A 21,175-nucleotide genomic window follows, 5' to 3' on the forward strand; every position below is an offset into this window, starting at 1 on the left:
GCTTCATTCTTCTGTAGCTGAGCTGGCACCCAAGCCACAAGACAAAATCCTTTCTACTCTTCCCTTCCCTTTCCACAGGCAGAGGATTCTCTCCCCGCGTCCACCACCCCGCAGGCCCATGTGGAGTACTGCCAGGCTAACACTAATGTTTGCTTAAGGCCCAGGGACTCTTCTGTCAGTATGTGGTGAATGCTTCTAGGCCCGGGGCTCACCATTAAGGGTAGTGGGCTTCCCTCTGTCCCAGAGCAGGTCCAGAAGTGCAATCCAGGAGCCAAAGCCTGAAATCTAGTACTCCAGGAACCTTCTTGGTGCTCTACACGTGTGGCCAACCTGGTACCTAAGGTGTAAGACAAACTTCCCTTTACTCTTCCCTCTGCCTTTCTCAAGCAGATGGAGTCTCTCCCTGTGGCCACTATAGCTGGGAATGTGCTAGGTCACACGTGAAGTCAGCACATCTCAGAGTGTCACCTCAGGCCCATGACATGTACTGCTTGGCTATTGCTGCTGATTATTCAGGGCCCAAAAGCTCTATATTTAGCAGGTGATGAATCCTGCCAGGACTGTGTCCTTCCCTTTAAGGTAGTTGGTTCCCTTTTGGGAGTGTGTATGTCTAGAACTGTCTGGGAACTGGGGCCTGGAATGAGGGCCTCACGACTCTTCTCAGTGCCATATTCTACTGTGGCTGAGCTGGTATCCAAGTTGCAAAACAGTGTCTTCATTACTCTTCCTCGAGTCTTTTTTGGATCTGCAAGCTGTGCTGCCAGGGATTGGGGGAGGTGTGGTACAAGCACTCCCTTAGACACCTCAGCTGGTGTCTCACTAGGTTGAGTGTCCCCAAGTCCCCTCAGCCCAGCACAGCACTAGGACTTGCCTAGGAGTTGCAGTCCTTATGACTTATAATGCCTGTCAGGTTTTTTTAGGGCACTGAAGCACTTTAGCATGAGGTAAGTGAGGTAATGAGGATTGCCAAGCTCAAGTTCTGTCCACTGGGATGGTTGATTCCCCTTTGGCTAGGGCTCATTTAAATGCTCCTTCTGTGGGCATCAGTTGAGTGCTGCCTGGTGTTGCAGCACTGAGTTCCAATGCAAAGTCCCACAGTTGCTGTGCTCTCCCTCGCCTAAGTGCACAGTTTCTCTCTCTGTGCCATGCGACGGCTGCTGGGGCCTGGGGGGAGGGTTGTTGTTGGTAGTTGAAGGCTGTCTTTCCTACCATCTTCAGTGCCTGTTTCAGTGACAGGAAGTTTAAACTATCTATTGTGACCTCTCACCTGATTCTTGGTTCTTACGTAGGTGTTTTTCTGTGTATGGTAAATTTGGTGTTCCTGCAGAGAGGATGACCTGTGGAAGCTTCTGTTTGGCCATCTTGCTCTCCCTCCTCTCCTCCTCCTTTATTTCTTGATTCTACTTGTGTTTGCCTCATTCTTCTAATATGTTTTCTCTTCACGCTGAGAAACAGATTACGGTCATAGAAAGGTCAAGACTTGTTATATTCTAGCCAGCAAACACTGTAGGAAAGAAACCTTCCTTTTCACTTAATACATACAAATCCAAGGGAAAGGAGTTTGTTGCCTTGGCTTGGGCCCTAGATCCAGTTGTTGTGTCAATTGCTAGGTTTGATGCAAGGTTTATTGCCCCTCCCAAAGTTCAGAAATCCTCTAGTGTGAATGTCTTTATTCACTCAATTCTTTTGATGGGAAAAAATAATATCTTTCTTCTGTTGCAACATTCTCATGAGGGCTGGGGACGGACATGAAAAGGAGTAAAGATGTAAAATATTTTTCACAATAAGCCAGCAGCTTATCGCACATGTAGCAGTCCATTCATGGAACAGTGGAGCCTTTCCCCAAAGGAAGGGAGGGGTAGTATTACCAGAGTGAGCAGATAAGGTTGCTGGGGTGGTATAGACAGCAGATTTCCAGCACAATGTATTATATATACAGTTGAACCTCCACATCTGTGGGTTCCATATTCATAGATTCAACCAACCATGGATCAAAAATATTTTTTTTGAAAAATGGAAGGTTGCATCTGTTCTGAACATGTATTGACCTTGTTTTCATTATTATTCTCTAAACAATTCTATATTACAACCATTTACATAGCATTCACATTGTATTAGGCATTATAAGTAAACTAGAGATGATTTAAAGTACACCAGAGTATATGCATAGGTTATATGCAAATACCACACCATTTTATATAAGGAACTTGAATATCTATGGATTTTGGTATCTGTTTAGGGTCCTGGAACCAATTCCCCAAGGATACCAAGGGATGATTATAGATGTGTCAGAAAATACTGCTACCAAATTAGTAACTAGAGTGCTGTCCTCTGGGTTTTATAAGCAATGAATTAAACAGCTTTTTCTAGTTTAACTATGAAAGCACAGGCAGACTCTGCAAAAACGTGGATCTGGTTAATTTCCACACGTTCTTGGTCTTTGTGTAGAAGAAAGTCAAATAGATAATATTTATGAATAATCATCACATAATCTTGATTGTTGCAGAAAGCTTTTAAGTTGCCGACTAGCTGGCAAAATTAAATATAAATGCGAATGAAAAATAAGTAGCTTAGTACTTTTTATGCTTCTCACACATTTGGAAATAATTTCTGCATGGGTATTTAAAATACAGTAGTTTTCACTGCTTTTTTTCTACATAATTCTTCATTTTTCTTTTGGAAATTGCTCAAACCTTCACTAAAGAAAGAAAATAACCCAGAGTTGTAATTGATGCAAGGTTTGTTGCCCCTCCCAAAGTTCAGAAATCCTCTAGTGTGAATGTCTTTACTCACTCAATTCTTTTGATGGGAAAAAAATAATATCTTTCTTCTGTTGCAGCATTCTCATGAGGGCTGGGGACGGACATGAAAAGGAGTAAAGATGTAAAATATTTTTCACAATCCTAGTTTTAATATAGCAAACCACTTTATCACCATATTTATTATTATTTATAATATTTGGCAATTCATTAATAATACATTAACAAAATAACAGAGCACGGATATAAGGATGTTTCCTTACTTTAGCACTTTACGGGAATAAACAATATTGTCTGTATCTGTTTTCCCTTTGGTATAAAACCTTTGGATAAATTAAGCCCATAGTTTATTTTGATTTTAATAACTGTTCTCTCTTATCCTTCCTTCCTGCCCTATCTGTGAGAAATATGTGAATTAGGATAAAATGAAAAACTCTCTTGATTCATTCACCAATTTTTGAGTCTTATTTTGTATAAAATGCCTGCAATTTATAACAAAAACAGAAATAAAAAGAGAGCCTCCTCCTATATAATCTTACCCTCTGAAGAAAACAATTGGCTTTTCCTTCTTTTCTTTCTTTTCCTTTCCCAATGAGACTAATGTATTTTATGTCATGTCATTTTGATCCTACTTGGGTAGAATTTGTAGTCTGCCTTCTCCATTTGACTTTTGTCATAAACATTTCCATGTATTCCACATTAATTTATGGCTACAATTTGGTGATGTTGCATAAGTTGCAAAAGAATTCACATTTTTGTTGGACTTTAATGTTATTTTCGGTCTTGAACTTTATAAATGATGCTATTATGAATATATTTGTGCGTTAGAGCCTCTCTTTTGGGATTCTTTGAGAAAAATTCTAAGTAATGGAATTAGTAGATCAAAGGGTGGACACTTTTTTATAGCCTAGTTTTCTAGTGGATTTGAGATGTTTTTGACATTTGGAAATATTTAGTGATGATATGATAGTTTTTTTTAAAAATCAAAGCTCTTAAGAATGTTATTTTTTTAAATGTAATTGTAATTCTTATTCTTTGTTGAACTTATCCTATGCATTCTACAGAATTATCTCCATTTACTCTGTTTCACGGGATAGGGCAAAAATGAAAATCTAAACCCTAGGTTGACATATGCAAGAAAGAAAAGGGAAAGATGAGAGGACATATATTGATTTTTTCACCCTGTTGTCTAATTTTCATTAAGTCTGCCTGCTGTCTAATTTCCCATAGGTTGGCTTGCTACCCAGTTTCCATTAGGTCTGTCTTGATGTCTTTTATTTGTTTTTTTGTTTTGTCTATGGATAAGAGCTTACTTCATAACTATATCTATATGTTAACCTTTAAACCCTGCTGTGGTTGATGAAGAATGATGTTTGGTACATGCCCACCATCTTTCCCTTCACAGGAAGCTTTTGGATAATCATACCTGCTCTCTACAACCTATACACATACTCACTCTCTCTTCTGGGAGTTTCTCTTAATACTGAATAAATTTCATTTGCTTTGATAATATAGCCATATGTACCATTTCTTTACGACTTTCAGTGGGAAACCTTGTGCCAATATTTAGAGAAGTCTTAAATGCCTGCTGGACAGCTTGATAAACCAAAGATAATGGGATTAATTCTGAACTTATATCCCATAAGCAGTTTTTTGTACCCCATGGACATCATGACATATCTCAGCCAGCATGGACACGTTCAGGAGTTATGAGTTGCTTGATTGTAAGTGCTGGGAAACCAGAAAACATCTTGTAATTTTTTGTGTTTCTCTAGAACCTAGCTCAGTTCCTGATGAGTATGACTTTTAGCATTCTCCACGTCCTGTGGAGAGATCAGTATACTCCATCTAGTCTATGGGAGAGAATGTAGATTATGAAGTGAAAAGTTTCAGGAATAATGGGCTTATTTTGACTTAGGATAGAAATGTATTAAAAATTAGCTTATTCTGTCCGATTTTTAACATATAGTACAAATTTTTAACATATAGTACAAATTTTAGAATGTTTTGGCTTATGGTTGTCAGACATATTTGCTGCCTTATGAACTACAAAATCCCTGGATTTTAGACTGGAGCTTCCAATTATAAGCATGCTCTAAAAAAAAAAAAAGTCACATAAACAGAAAGATACATCTCTGCTATTCTACATAGTAACTGAATTATATTTTTCTTTTCTTTCTTCCTTTCTTTCCTTTCTCTCTTTTTTCTCTCTTTCTTTCTTCTTTCTGTCTTTCTTTCTCTCTTTCTCTCTCCCTCCCTTCTTTTCTTCCCTCCCTTCCTCCCTCCTTTCTTTCTTTTCTTCTTTCGTTCTTTCTTTTCTTGTCTCACTCTTTTGCTCAGGCTAAAGTGCAGAGCTGCCATGACTTCCAGGCAATCCTCCCACCTCAGCCTCTCGAGTAGCTAGGACTATAGGCATGCGAGGCCAAGCCTGGCTAATTTTTTAGTTTTTGGTAGAGAATTGGGTTTCACTGTGTTGCCCAGGCCAGTCTCAGCCTTCTGGGCTCACGTCATCCTCCTGTGTCAGTCTCATAATACATTCTTAACCCAACTGAAGAGCTCCAGATTTTTCTAAGCGTATGGATCTGTAAAGGATGGCAGTCATAATCATCAAGTTTATGAGAAGGAGTTTTACATTAGAAAACAATTTGGTGTATGGGGGCTATAATCTGAACTTGACTTTGTTTCTGTATCTTTGCAATTAATCAGGATTGCAAGGACAGGGACAGATAATATATATATGGTTGAAATGTTTTTCATTCATGTTTGCGTGTGTGTGTATATGTCTGTGTGTCTGTGTTTAATATGACCAGTGGTGATTACAGTTTGGCATTTATTACCTATCTAAAAAAGAAAGAAACAACGAGCCACTTTTCTTTTTCTCACTGTCTTGCTTCTATCTGTGTTGTTCTATTGAATATGCTATTGCCACGATACCAGTAACATACTAGGCTTCAAACTTAATGACCTTTCTTTGTCCTTGGCTTCTCTGTGGGCACTTGAAAGATTGATTCTCTCGTCCTCAACTCTTAATAGTAATTCTTTATTCCTTTCCTCCAACTTCTTTTTAGCACATCTTCCCTCTCTAAATGTGGACGTATCCAAGCCTGAGTCAATGTCCTTTTCACTCTCCCACTCATCATCACAGCTCAACCCTATTTCTGTAGATATTTGCAAGCCTGACCTCGTTCATGAGAATTCTCCCCACACCGCCAGTTCCAATTGCATCCTTCTCAAAGGGCCTGAATTTCTGTTATCACTTCAAGATCAACATGTCTATTGTTTTTTCTTAATTTTTATTTTTTGAGATGGAGTCTTGCTCTGTTGCCCAGGCTGGAGTGCAGTGGTACGATCTTGGCTCACTGCAACTTCCACCTCTTGGGTTCAAACTATTCTCCTGCCCTCAGCCTCCCAAGTAGCTGGGATTACAGACACCTGCCACCATGCCCAGCTACTTTTTGTATTTTTAGTAGAGACAGGGTTTCACCATGTTGGCCAGGCTGGTCTTGAACTCCTGACCTTAGGTGATCCACCCACCTCAGCCTCCCAAAGTGCTGGGATTACAGATGTGAGCCACTGAGCCTAGCCAACACATCCATTGTTAAACTCACCAGTTTATTCCCTACCATCATCAAGTCTTCTAGATTTTCACACATCTTTAAGTGGTTCTATTACTTTCCCTATCATCCAAATTTATTAAATATCGATTGTAGATGATGTGGTAAAGAGAAAATTAAAATTTTAGAGTTTTTTTTTGTTTGTTCTTTTTTCTATTGCTGTGTAACAAATTACCACAAACTTTGTGGCTTAAAATAACACAACTTTATTATCTCACACCCTGTGTGGGTCAGGATATTTTTTCAAATGATCTGGGTCTCTGCTCAGGGTGAAATAAAGGTGTTGGCTGGGAGATGGTCATATCTGAGGCTTGGGAGTTTTCTCAGACTCATTCAAGGTTGTTGGCAGAATTCAGCATTCCTGTGGCTCAATGACTAAGGTCCCTGTTTTCTTTTTATTATTTATTTGGTTTCCAATAAATTTATTTAATCACAACTTCAGAGGGTTCTAGAAACTTGCATTTTTAACAAGCACCGCAGATGATTCTAGGTTTTAATTAAAAGTATGGTTTGGGTAAGCAACTTTACCGTTATTTGTGTGTCAGATTACATATAGAATAAAACAAAAAGTCATGTAATGGAACAAAAAATTGCTTTACACAAAATATTAGATAAATACAATATGGTCTTAAAAATCAAATCATATGTATATAGTTGTATTCCTAAGTACAGCAGTGCCTCACTCATTCCAAGTTTCCTTTCTGTGGTTTCAGTTATCTGTAGTCAACCACATTCGAAAATAAGTGAGTACTGTACACTGTATAAGAAGATATTTTGAGAGCAAGACCAACCACATTCATATAACTTTATTACAGTATGTTATTGTTCTATTTTATTAATCTCTTGCTATGCTTAATTTATACATTACACTTTATCGTCGGTATGTATATATAGAAAAAAGGTATGTATATATAGAAAAAAGGTGTATAAAAGTTTGGTACTGTCTGAGGTTTCAGGAGTCCACTGGGGGCCTTGGGATGTATCCCTTGAAGGCGAAACTACTGTATGCAAAATCGAAAGCTATACAACAAGTAGAAACTTTGAGAGAGCAAATCTAAGTGAAGACATTCCTCTGAATTCCCAGGTTTCATCGAGCATCAAAAACGACCAATCTTTTAGTCCTTTTCTTGTACATTATTCTGTATCCACATTCTCTGCATCTGATTGGATCCCTAGATTTTATTTCATTTTCTGTGTGACATTCTCCACAGATGTATATCATTGGTTGCTGCTTTGGAGGTTGAACGTCCTTCTGAGTGTCCATTGTTAGTCTGCAACACGGGAAAACTCCTTGTTTCCAAATACAATCCAGCTCGTCTCGGTGTCCTAGGTCCCTGTTTTCTTGATAACAGTTGGATTGAAACCTCTCTGAGCCCCAAAGGGTCACTCTCAAATCTTGTCCCATGGCCCTTTCTATAGGCAGTTTATAATATGACAATTGCTTTTTCCAGGCTAGCAGGAGAGCTTTAGCTATGACTTCTGACCCAATTAAAGGTTCACAATATTAAATTAGGCCACTAAAAGTTATCCCGCTTTTCATTAACTCAAAGTCAGCTGATATAGGACCTTAATTGCATCTGTGAAAACCCTTCCTAGCCATGTAATGTAACATTATGTGGATGGTAACCCATCATATTCACAGTCCTACCAACATCCAAGGGGAAAGAACTGTACAAGGTATATATACCTTGGGGTGGAAATCTTGGGGGCTATCTTAGAATTCTTTATCACAGGACAAATGGAACCAAGAATGGTAGTGAGTGCCATCATTAATTATGTGTGTAAGTTAAAATGGTTATACGAACATAGGTGGTGCCAGCGGAATGCCAGCTTGGAGTTTTACATCAGTATATGCATGTTTGCAGAAAGCTATACTAATTATATATCCATATATATATATATATATATATATATATAAAACCTACCTACAAAATGTTTTAATATATACCCATCTAGATCTATACACTTATTTTATCTTAAATCTGTCTTTGGGTGTCCACCTAATCTCAGCTGGTCCACCTGAGACCCCCCTAAGCACCAACCCTAGTCCCCCGCACGACCCCTATCCACTCTGACAAGATGAAAGAAACAATCATGAACCAGGAAAAGCTCGCCAAACTGCAGGCACAAGTGCGCATTAGTGGGAAAGGTACTGCTCACAGAAAGAAGAAGGTGGTTCATAGAACAGCCACAGCAGATGATAAAAAACTCCAGTTCTCCTTAAAGAAGTTAAGTTTACCCTATGAAGTTTGGTTACCCCTGTGGTTTCATAGGGGTAAACAATATCTCTGGTATTGAAGAGGTGAATATGTTTACAAAACAAGGAGCAGTGATCCACTTTAACAACCCTAAAATTCAGGCATCTCTGGCAGTGAACACTTTCACCATTACAGGCCATGCTGAGACAAAGCAGCTGACAGAAATGCCACCCAGCATCCTAAACCAGCTTGGGGCAGACAGTCTGTAGTTTAAGGAGACTGGCTGAAGCTCTGCCCAAACAGTCTGTGGATGGAAAAGCTCCACTTGCTCCTGGAGAGGAGGATGATGATGAAGTTCCAGATCTTGTGGAGAATTTTGATGAGGCTTCCAAGAATGAGACAAACTGAATTGAGTCAACTTCTGAAGATAAAACTTGAAGAAGTTACAGGGAGCTGCTATTTTATATTACGACTGCTTTTTAAGAAATTTTTGTGTATGGATCTGATAAATTCTAGATCTCGAATATTTTTAAGCCCAAGCCCTTTGGACACTGCAGCTCTTTTCAGTTTTTTGTTTATACACAATTCATTCCTTGCAGCTAATTAAGCCGAAGAAGCCTGGGAATCAAGTTTGAAACCAAGGTTAATAAAGCTCTTTTCCTAGTTTAAAAAAAAAAAATCTGTCTTTCTTACTTTTTTGTAAATATTTCCCACAATTCAACCATATTTGAATGTGAAATTTAAGATTAATTTTGCAAATTTATGTTTTTAATGAAAGATACATGCCAGTCTTTTGCCCTTATCCTTTGCTATAAAATTCTGGACAATTTAACATTCTTTTTTTCCTAGCCCAGGTAAAGTATAATGTAAAGTGACTGCCCTCCTCTGTCTTCCCAGATAAGGATAATTGCTTCTGGTGAATAATCAAATTATGGCTTTCATCTTATTTCATCCTCTGACCTTTGGAGGAATAGCATTCCTTTTATTTTAAGTTGCCTTTGTATGTGTTTATGTGAGCCAAGCCACATTTTGAAATGAGATTTTTCTTAGAAACAAATCTGTTGAGAAATGAAATAAAAATGTAGATTTTTTATTTGAATAGAGAGAATAGTATTTTGCTCTGGTTTCTTAAAATGTATTTATAAATAGCATCTGTTTCTCTGTAAATATAGAGATTTGTTGTTAATTGTTTTCTGCTGGTATTGCTAAAATTGGTAATAGAGCTTTTCTTTGAGTCCTATCTATTTTGTATTGTTTGCTCTACTGTCTAAGTCATTTCTCCTATCTAAGTAGAAAGTTTATCTTCAGGGGAGGGTTTTCTCACTGTTTTTCATTAATTTTAAATACATCAGAGTGTATTGTCAGTTTCTGGTTGTTTATTTAGTAGGTCATAAGAAAGATTCAAGTTTACTTCCACTTTACACAGGATTTAAAAATTTATATAATCTTTCCAAATATGGTGTGTTAGCTAGAGCATCTTGTAGGGAACAAAAAAGGGAGAAGTGAACTTTGGTTTCATTTCAGATGGGTGGATTATGTTGACCTGGTATTTAGCTGATATGAAACTAAATACTGACACTGAAAGAATTAACCATTTTGTTTGCTTATTTAATTTGGAGCTTCTTATAGCTATCAAGACCATTATGTGGAACAATCTTTTGTTTATGTATTAATAGATTAATCTGATATAGGGCCTGTAGCTTTATACTTGATTTGAAGAAGTTTGAAATGAAATTGGAAATTAATATTTTTACCATAGCGCACATACGCATTCAGTCTTCATTTCTCTCCATTGACTTAGCATTTCGCTTCATTTAGGGAAAACAATACATTTATGGCTCAATTAGTAATTGTATTTATCCTCCAATTCAAAAGTCTTTCCTGAACTTGTTCAGGTCAGGCTGACATTTTGCACTTGATTAAGGGAGACTTGATGATAGGTAGGAATCCACAATATAATATCTTATTCTTGAGTGTGACTTAATGTGCTTCTAACCTAATCTCAAGGCATCCTGATTGTCTTGTTCATTAATTGATATTTTTTCCTATTTCTTTGTCACATCAGATCAAAATTTGAATATATTAATGCCTTCTAAGGAAAGAAATATACCATATAGCTGTAGAAAAAAAATGTTGCTTCTGGTAGCAAGGATGTGGATGACACAAACTTCCTTGCACAATGGTCATTTTTCAGTTAGCTTACCTATTAGTTCATTGGGGGTTTGATGCTAGCTGCCCATTTCAAATCTGCAGCTTCATACAATATTGCCATTTCTTCTCTGAAGCATAGATCTCAGGCAAGTGACTGTTGGAAAAGGAATAAGAATGATTCTGTTTATTATTTTATTAAGTATATAAATTAGTTCAGATAAATAAACATATGGATAAAGAATATTCTACTTTTCAGGGTAAGGTTTATGCCATTCTTCATTATGGAAAATGTACACTAGCCGGTCTCACGGTGGCACACGCATGTAGTCCAAGCTAGTTGGGAGGCCGAAGCAGGATGATCGCTTGAGCCCAGGAGTTAGAGGTTCTAGTATATTATGACTGCGGAGTGCTCTGCAGCATGGGTAAGCCGGGATAGTAAGACTCCATCTCTTTAAAAAAAAAAAAAAAAAAGAAAATATGTACTTAAAAATTTACATTTATTTTCTATTTGAATCAGTGAAAAAGCTGAGTAAAGGTATAGACAAAATAAGAAGAGCATTTTTATTATTTATTTCAGATACATCCATGCAAATCCACACAAGTCCATATGTGGATGGAAATTGTGGAGAGTTTTTAATCAGTGTGCATACCATTTAAAAGTATAAGGGATTCCAGGGAAAATAATTTCCATCCTTAGCATCAAAGATACTTCTTTTCATCTGTTTTTATAAATGTGTATTTTATAAATCAAAGCAACTATTCTTCTCACTGCTACAATATGGCATACATTACATCCAAAGAGAAGTACTTCTTTTTGAAATTAAAATAGGGAAGCTAAACAATATGTCACTTATTAAAAAGTAGATATTTAAAATGTTTTTCAAAATTGTCAAACAATTGCCCTTGACTACTCTCAAGTATTACATTGCAGTTTCATTCTTAGCTAAGCTATTGATAATTCAGTTATTTGAAGAAAGTAATTTAAAATTAACTTAAAAGTTACTCTTCCCTTTTGGGTAATAGATTCTGCATTACATCACCTGTGATTATGATGATGATGTTTTTAGAGTGCTCAGGAAATGCTGTGTTATTTGCTCAGTTATGTGGTTCCATAATGATAACACACAGATGGATATATATATATATGGAATTTTCCACTAAAATCTCCTCTGATTTGAAGAAATTTATTAAACTCATATAATGGAGCCTTTTTTTTTCTTTTTAGACGTATAATGGAGACTCTTTTTTTTTTTTTTGAGACAAAGTGTCGCTCTTGTTGCCCAGGCTGGAGTGCAGTGGCGTAATCTTGGCTCACTGCAACCTTTGCCTCCCAGGTTCAAGCAATTCTCCTGCCTCAGCCTCTGAAGTAGCTGGGATTACAGGCATCTGCCACCACACCTGACTGATCTTTGTGTTTCTAGTAGAGACCAGATTTCACCATGTTGGCCAGGCTGGTCTCAAACTCCTGACCTCAGGCAATCCGCCCACCTCGGCCTCCGAGCCACTGGGCCTGGCCTAATGGAGACATTTTAATTATGAATCTCCTTTGTTAATCTTTTCTACCTCTTGCAGTTAGGTTATTTTTTTACTGTCAGTTTCCCATCCAGTTTTATTAAGATATCATTGAAAAAAATTGTGTGTATTTATGGTATGCATGATGATTTGATGCGTGTACATATTGTGAAATGATTGCATCAGGTGAATTACTATATCTGTTATGTGACATACTTTTCCTGTTTTTATGGTGAGAACATTTCACCATTTTCAAGTATATAATACATTACTAATTATAGTCACCACACTGTGATAGATCTCCAGAACTTATTGCTCCAGTCTAATTGGATTTTTGTACCTTTTAACCAGTGTCTCTTTGTACACCCTCCTCACTTCCCCCGGTGCCTGGCACCATCATTGTTCTTTCTCTTTTGTGAGTTCAACTTTTTTAGATTTCACATGTAAATGATATCATGCAGTATTTGTCTTACTGTGCCTGGCTTATTTCACTTATAATGTCCTCCAGGTTCATTTATGTTGTTGCAAATGACAGGATTTCCTTCATTTTAAGGCTGGGGAGTAGTCTATTGTGTGTGTGTGTGTGTGTGCGTGTGTGTGCGCATATATATATATATATATATATATATGCCTTGTTTTCTGTATCCATTCATTCATCTGTGAATACTTAGTTTGATCTCATATCTTAGGTATTGCGAATAGTGCTATAATAAACATGGGAGTGCAGATATCTCTTTGACATACTGATTTCATTTTCTTTGGATGCATACCCAGAGGTGGGAGTGCTGGATCATATCATAGTTCTATTTTTAATTCTTGGAGAAACCTCCAGATTGTTTTTCCTAATGGCTGTACTAATTTATATTCCCACCAACAGTGTGCGAGGGTTTTATTTTTTTCTCTACCTCCTCACCAGCACTTGCTATCTTTTTGTTATTTTTTGATAGAAATCATTCTAACTTGCATGAGGTGATATCTCATTGTAGTTTCACTTTGCATTTCTCTGATTATTAATAATGTTGAGCATATTTTCACTTACCTGTTTAGCCATTTGTATATCTTCTTTGGAAAAATACCTATTCAGGTCCTCTGCCTAATTTTTGCATTATGTTATTTGTTTTCTTGCTGTAGAGTTTTTTGAATTCCTCATGTATTTTGGATATTAACCCTTTATCAGAGGTTTGCTTCAGAAATATTTCCTCCCATTTTGTAGGTTGTCTCTTTACTCTGTTGATTATTCCAGTGCAGAAGCTTTGTAGTTTGGTATTATGCTATTTGCTTATTTTTGCTTTTGTTGCTTGTGTTTTTTGGCATTATAGCCACAAAAAAAAAAAAAAAAATCATTGCCCAGATCGATACCAAGAGGCTTTTATCATATGTTTTCTTTTAAAAGTTTTATAGCTTCGGTCTATGTTTAAGTCTTTAACTCATTTTGAGTTTTTTTTTGTATATGTCATGATTTAAGAGTCTGATTTTATTCTTTTGCATGTGAATATCCAGTTTTCCAACACCATTACAGTTAGGTTAATTTTTACAGGACTTTCATCTTGAATCGTTCTTTCATGTACACTGGCCACTTTGTTGATTCAATATAAAATCATTGGCAACTTAGTTTTACCCCTTTTCATTAATAGTAGAATGTGGTTGTTCAGACAGTGGACTCGGGAATTAGACCTACTTGGGATTGCCTCTTGGTGTAATCATTCACCAGCTGTGGAACTTTTGTTACTTTCATTGGCCACTTGGGTACCTCATTGGGCTTGCCATTTGACTTCTCAGGCATCTATTTCCTAGCCTGCCAAATAAGGTCATATTTATAACTACCTTCCCAATTGGCTGTTTATTTCTGTGATCTATGGATGCATTTAAAATACCTAGTACAGTTCCTGGCACACAGTAGGCAAACCATAAATGCTAGCTAGCTGGTGGTATTATTTCCTCAACTTGAACCCTCAGGCAGGCTTATCTTTTCTCTGCCTCTGGAATCACTTGTACCTTTTTTCCTGCCATAGCTCTGCTGTTGTTATTCTTTTCATTTGAAATGTTCCTTTATGCCTCTTTACAAACTATGAACATTTCATCTATCTTCCAGCAATTAAGTCTTCCAGAATCCTGATTTGAGTGTTCTGATTCACCAAGATCATTTCTTTTCATGGCGTCTATGTGCCTACTGTTAGATCCATTTATTGTGGCTCTCAGTGATATGCTGCGATTTGATTTTTGTATTTTCTTATATTGTTAATGAGACACAAAGTTCTATGGAGTCAGGCGCCTTCTAAATTTTTACATATTTCTAAAAATTGAGCATGCAGGCATGTTTTGGATTTTTTTTGTCTTTTATTAAAAATGATTTTTGTTATGTATCATGAACTGTGTGTATTCTGAACATTGAATATACTACTAATTATTTTAATTGTTAACAATTTTATTAAATTATATGAGTTTATAATACATTCAGATACATTCAAATTTCCTTTATTATTTAGTAGGATCTTCCACAAACACAGACACACACATACGTGTATTTTTTGTACACAGATGTTGGCATATTAAGTATATCCTTCTGATATCTATTAGCAAAAGCCAAGAGTTAGAGACCAGCTTGGGCAACATAGCAAGACCCCCTCTCCACTAAAAATAATTTAAAAAATTTAGCTGGGTATCTTATTATGCATGCTTGTAGTCCCAGCTACTTGAGAGGCTGAGGTGGGAGGATCACTTGAGCCTGGGAGTTTGATGTTGCTTTGAGCCGTGATTGTACCACTGTGCACTCCAGCCAGGGGAACAGAGCAAAATTCTCTCTTAAAAAAAAAATAATTAAAAGAGTTAAAGAGAAGAGGAAATGCTCAGAGGCATTCTTAGAGATTTTAGGATAACTCAAAAAAAGAAAAGAAAAGTAATTAAGTAAAAAATATCCTTACTCCTCACTTAGCAAAATGTCTTAGAGAGAATTCTGTATCAAGACATATAAAAATGTTTCATTCTTTTTAAGGGCTATATAGTGTATACCATTGGATGGATTTATCATAATTTACTAAATATTCCTTTGTTGAGGCTCATTTAGTTTGTTCACAGTTTTTTATTTTTACAGATGGTGTGGGCTGGGTACGGCGTCTCATGCCTGTAATCCCAGCACTTTGGGAGGCCAGGGCGGGTGGATCATCTGAGATCAGGAGTTCAAGACCAGCCTGACCAACATGGAGAAACCCTGTCTCTACTAAAAATGCAAAAAATTAGCTGGGCATGATGACGTATGCCTATAATCCCAGCTACTCAGGAGGCTGAGGCAGGAGAATCACTTGAATCTGGGAGGCCAAGGTTGTGGTGAGCCGAGATCATACCACTGCACTCCAGCCTGAGTGACAGAGCGATTCTCTGTCTCAAAAACAAAAAACAAATGGTGCTGTGATGTCATGTACACATATGTTTTTTAACTTGTGGGATTATATCTGTAGGATAAATTCCAGAAATGACATTGCTGAGTCAAAGGGAATACATAATTTATATTCTCACCAGAAACATATGAAAATGTCTTTCTCACACCCTGTTTCCATCACATGCAACGTTGCTCTAGCTGTTTTTGACTTCCCTGTGGGATGCTGAGGTGATATTCTTCCATGCTTCTCTGAATTTTTCTGTTGTTATTATATTGCTAAAAAGCTCTGCCTATCATGTGCCTGTCCCACCACAGCTCCCTCCCTCCCTCCAGTCTCTTTTCCTTCAAGACTCAGGTCTATCATACATTCATCTTGGAAACATCCTTGCTCCATAATCACCATTCTGTTCCCCTCCCTTAGAACTTTCCAGGCCTGATTAGGTGCCCTCTTCTGCATGTGTGTGAGATTCCTCTGCATACACGGTCAGTTTCTCCTGCACACTTCTGTTAGGGTGCTCATCACTGTGAATTGTGTTCCTGAGTTCTTTATATATTCTTTCAGCTGATGCCATTTTCATCTCTTTGTCCAAACACCTTTCCTATATCAACATGTAAATATTTTTTTTGGATAACTTAAATCCATGTCAGAATTTTAGAATTAGGAATGACCTTAGTGAACTTTTAATATGTTTACTTTATTAGTGAAAAGTGGAGTTTTAAATTTTAATGTTTTAAATTCAAAATTCAGCAATTTCTTGTTTTAAATTTAAGAAAAAAACCTAAAGTTAGTAGTTTTTACTTGCCTGTGAGTCTTTTTTCTCCGGGTTCAAATCAGTATCCTGGCATTACAGTTCTTAATTTACAGGGTTTTTATAATGGACCATGCTGCTGTTTCTTCAAACTTGACAAATATCAGATATATATATATATATATATATATATATATATATATATATATCTTTTATTTCTTCCCAGTTTTCTTCTTGCTCAACTATCCTTTGTTCTCAGGACCTTGCTCCCTAGACCTGCCCAAGTTTGGAAACACTGAGAGACAAGAAAGTTGAAAGCAAAGAATCCGTGTTTCTGGCTGGGTGTAATGGCTCATGTCTGTAATCCTAGCATTTCAGGAGGCCAAGGTGACAGGGTTTCTTGAGGTCAGGATTTAAAGATCAGCCTGGGTGACAGAACTAAAACTCCATTTGAAAAAAACAATTTCCAATTTTTTTTTTTAACTGTTGAAACTTTGAAAAGCATTGTACCTTGAATGTGAAGGCCAAGTGATGCTCTTAGTGCTCCCGTCCCCGTTTCCTTTTTAACAGTATAGACATTGATATTCAGGAATGATTTGGGTCTGTAGAGCAGACAGATTCTCATAATCTCTATTCACATTGATCTAGGGCAGAGAGGAAAAGAAAAGAGAAAATCCTCACTGTTTACAAACTTTAAAAATATTAACTGCACCTAGTTGAGAAATGTGGACCACGGTCCAAAGATAACTCAGTCCTCCATAGGGAGGGTAAGACTCCAGGAGTTATGCTAGTGCCAATTTCACTACCTGAAATCCAGTTACTCGAGGGAGTGAGGCCCCCTAGCACATCTTTCATGATTCTTTTTGTTTATTTATGTGCTCTTTTAATTGTACATAGATTTTTGTGTGTGTTTTGATGTCCATCTTGACATCTTTTAGTTATTTCTCCTTGAAGTGTGATAACCATGTTTTCTTAGACTCCAACCCCTATTATGACAAATGTTTTACTTGCTATTTTGGGTTGCCAGTCATTGCTCAAGACTTTTACAGCTGTTATACCATTACTTGTGGCCTATGAATCTGCACAAAAGAAAAACCTCAGATTATTCTCAGGCATTTTGGGACATATTCTGTTAGTCCTGTGCAATACCTAGTTCCTGCTTCCATTTAATTTCATTGCAATTTTTAAAATATTTATGGAGTCTCTATTAACTGATACTTTTGGACTTCTGGGTACATCTGCATAGAATATTTATAGGTTCTTTCTTTCTTCTTCATCCTCTTCATAGGCAAGGACAATGCTTAATTTTTATTAAAATATTCCCCACAAATGCCTAATTCATTTAATACTGGAATCTAAAATTAGAGCAAACAGTAGAGAGAGCCATGGGAAGAATATGTCAGTGATGTAGATATATCTTGGATTCTTTTCACTTGGATGCTTCTAGAGAGATTATTTTGTTTTAGGATCTCTTCTATTGCCCAGTAGCTGAACATGAAGCCTGACCATTATGCATTGATTTCTCTTTTATAAAAACATAATTTGAAATTTATGGCTGAAAAGCAGCAATGAAAACACTGTTTTTCCTTTTGCTGGGCTGTTGGCTGAATTTAGATTGAGGAATACAATGGTTCATCAGATAATTGTGAAAAGTGGTGCCATATCCAAAGGCCTTAGATAATCAATCCTCTGTGTCTGGTGTATAGACATTCACAATTGATAATATATATGATGTTTTCTTCTTTTCCATCTTATCTTCTTTTGCATGTTTTCAGATGCTGCAAAAAAAAATTTAGTAATTTTCCACAAGAAAATTTACTGCTAAAAGCTTGTCCTAGAAACACTTTTGTAAAATCTGGCAGAATAGGAAAGCAAAGCATATTTAACTTTTATGTTTGCAGTTTTGATATGATTATTAGGTCTTAAAATATAGAAACTAACTCAAGTTAGGTCATTGTGTCAAGGTCTTGAAATGTTTTTTTTTTTTTTCCATTTATTATTTCTTTAAGCCAGTTTTAAGAGTGATCATGGGGCAATGAGAATTTTTAACAGTCCTTACAAAACTTGTATAGCCAACTGAGTTATCCCTTTAAAGTTGTTACGAGGGCATTGCATTTATTACAATAAAAGCATTATTGCTAAACCAATGTTAGATTGGATGTGGGCAGGTAGGATTTACTTTTAAAGTCTACAGCACAGTTTTGAATTTTTTTATTAAGACAGGGTTTATGTTGCTCAGGCTGGTTTTGAACTCCTGGGCTCAAACAATCCTCCTGTCTTGGCTGTGTTGCAGCCTCCCAAAATGCTGGGATTACAAGCATGAGCCACCATTCCTGGCCACATTTAGGAATCTTTTTAATGATGGAATAACCTTAATAAGGTATATTTGAGTTTTAGAAGTAGCCAGCAGCTCTTCAGAATCATCTTTTCACTGTTTTAAGTGATTAGCCTAATTATTTGTTAATCACAAAAATATGGTTAGGAAATAATGAGACTGGTTTTCCTTGTGTGTTACATACATTGTCTCTGAAGGTAATTCCAAAAGAGAAAATTTAATGAAGTTTTGAACAATTGAGACATCATTGTCATAAATGAAGAAGAGCTCAAGACGACAGTTTTTAAAATGATGACTCTCATCTGACTATTTAGTTCTGTTATAATAAGGAAAAAACCCCATTCCATAATTTAGTATAGCATTCTGGTATTTTGAAAACACAAAGGCTTTTTAGTGGAATCAAAATAGTTCGACTTGGTGTGATTACTACTTGCTCATCAAAAGTAATTGTAAGTTGGCTGATATTTGCTGGAAATGACCCTTAGAATTTAAATCTAGGTCAGGAAATGACAGCTAATGGAATAGACTGAAATGCGAGAGAGTGGAAAGGTCACCTTTTAAGGACTTACTGCTGGAGTCTTGAGATAATGGTGAGACATAATTTTCTACTCTTTGGTGTCTGTTTCGTGCCCCCATTACTTAAATTTCCCTGGCTTAGGTTTAATCCAATAATTTTCCATCATAATGATTATGTGCTCATGATAGAAAAATAAACATTTAAAAAGGACCCACGTATTTCTGGCTAGGTATAGCAGATTGAACTCTTGCATATGTCTTTGCTGCATTATAATGATAGTGAAGGTATAATAAACTAACAAGAATAAAACAGATGAGAGACATCAATAAAATTTGGAAGATATAACAAGAATGGACAAGTGGTAACCGACTTACCAGAGTGGAAAAAACTGACTTCTGATTTTAACAAGAAATAGAACTTGGGAAAAGTTCTAGAAATAGAGGTGATGAGATACTTCAGAAAACTGGGATGGTATAGATCTGAGAAGAGAAAGCTATCTTAGTTTTGTAAGACATTAAACTCTAAAACTTTGTTTTAAAATGGGAAACCTGACAGTCCTAGTTTTGTTTTATTTTCTTTCACATCTATAAACATATGGAAGAAAAGAGAAGTGCCAATTCTACTCTTTTGGTTTAATGGTTATTTATGCTTTATAGCAAACAAATGTCTGTTTAAATATTCTTAATAGGATAACAGATTATTAATGAAAGAAATAGAATTACAGACTTTTTAGAAGTTATCCTTACCTTCATGAGACATAACAACACATTTTCATGTCTGAATTATGGGAAAGGATCTATTGTTGGAAATAATGTTCACAAAGACTGTTCTTTGACATAGATTAGTATATGCTTTCCTGATGGTATAAAAGAAAGGATGTTTTCTTTTCATCTCGGTGGCCTTCCTTTCACCAGCAGTTGGAAGGGCATGTACTGTTAAAGCTAACTATTGGAATTCCAGTAGGTAGAAAAAAAAGCAGGCTTGAAAAGCATAAAGCTTATAATGTGAAAATGAAAATGCCGGAGAGATAATTTTAATCAGTGGAATATAGAACATATAGTGTGTTGCATATAGAGTCTGAATTTTCCTAAGTAGCAGTTAGAAGCCTAGCTAAGTTCCAGCAAGCAGGGATATGCTTCTTCCTCTCCTGGCAGAAGTAGGAGGTTCTCTTTCTGGAGAAACAACCCACGTCTCTGGATTGGGGGAATAGTCAGCTGAGGGCAAGTGATATACTGAAAACAGGAGGTGTACTGTGTTTACATGTTGAATCAGAGAGCCATAGTTCCCATCCTCAGGTTGCTCTCTCAGCACTGACACCAAGTTTATGCTATCCAACCAACAGATTGGAGGCTTACTCTCTGGGCAAAGTGATCAATCCATAGGAAAGAATGTATGGATGCTGACATTTGGAAGCCTTCCAATGACATTTCTGCCTCCCTCTAGAGACGCCCACCCATCCACAGCCCTGCTGTTCTTCACAGAACTTCCAGGAATGTTCTAGTGCTTCATTCTCAACAGCAGGGGAGAGCCAAGGATGATCAGCTGTCTAACCAAAAAGAAAGAGAGCAGAGAAACCAATGAATTCAGTTGAAACAAAGAAAAATTAGGGAACAGAAGAAAATCTTTAAAAACTCAAACCTGTAATAATATACAGGCATACCTTGGAGAGATCGAGGGTTCAATTCCAGACTACCTCAGTACAGAAAATAGCACAACAAAGAGAGTCACATAAATTTTATGGTTTCCCAGTGGATTTAAAAGTTATGTTCAGACACCTATACTCATATGTTCAATGAAACACTACTCATAATAGCAAAAACATGTACTCAACGTAAGTGCCGATCGATGGTGGATTGGATTAAAAAATGTGACATATTTACACCACAGAACACTATGCAGTCATAAAAAGAATGAAATCATGTCTTTTGTAGCAACATGAATACAGCTGAAGGTCATTGTCCTAA

General features: G+C 36.7%; 2 protein-coding genes and 1 pseudogene across 24 annotated transcripts in view; 2 read left to right on the forward strand and 1 right to left on the reverse strand.

Moving 5' to 3' along the window:
* ADAM22 (ADAM metallopeptidase domain 22) overlaps positions 1-21,175 on the forward strand; it is a 241,831-nt gene that overhangs the window by 84,508 nt on the left and 136,148 nt on the right. The window lies entirely within an intron of this gene.
* Positions 7,280-7,659, reverse strand: LOC120365337 (DNA-directed RNA polymerases I, II, and III subunit RPABC4). The gene has a single exon (XM_039472945.2). It carries the CDS (start codon positions 7,635-7,637, stop codon positions 7,461-7,463), a length of 177 nt encoding a protein of 58 aa, XP_039328879.1. The 5' UTR covers positions 7,638-7,659; the 3' UTR covers positions 7,280-7,460.
* On the forward strand, positions 8,315-11,258 carry LOC120365336 (transcription factor BTF3-like; annotated as a pseudogene).

The sequence above is a fragment of the Saimiri boliviensis genome, chromosome 10, assembly GCF_048565385.1.
Source record: "Saimiri boliviensis isolate mSaiBol1 chromosome 10, mSaiBol1.pri, whole genome shotgun sequence".
NCBI classification, from domain to species: Eukaryota; Metazoa; Chordata; class Mammalia; order Primates; family Cebidae; genus Saimiri; species Saimiri boliviensis.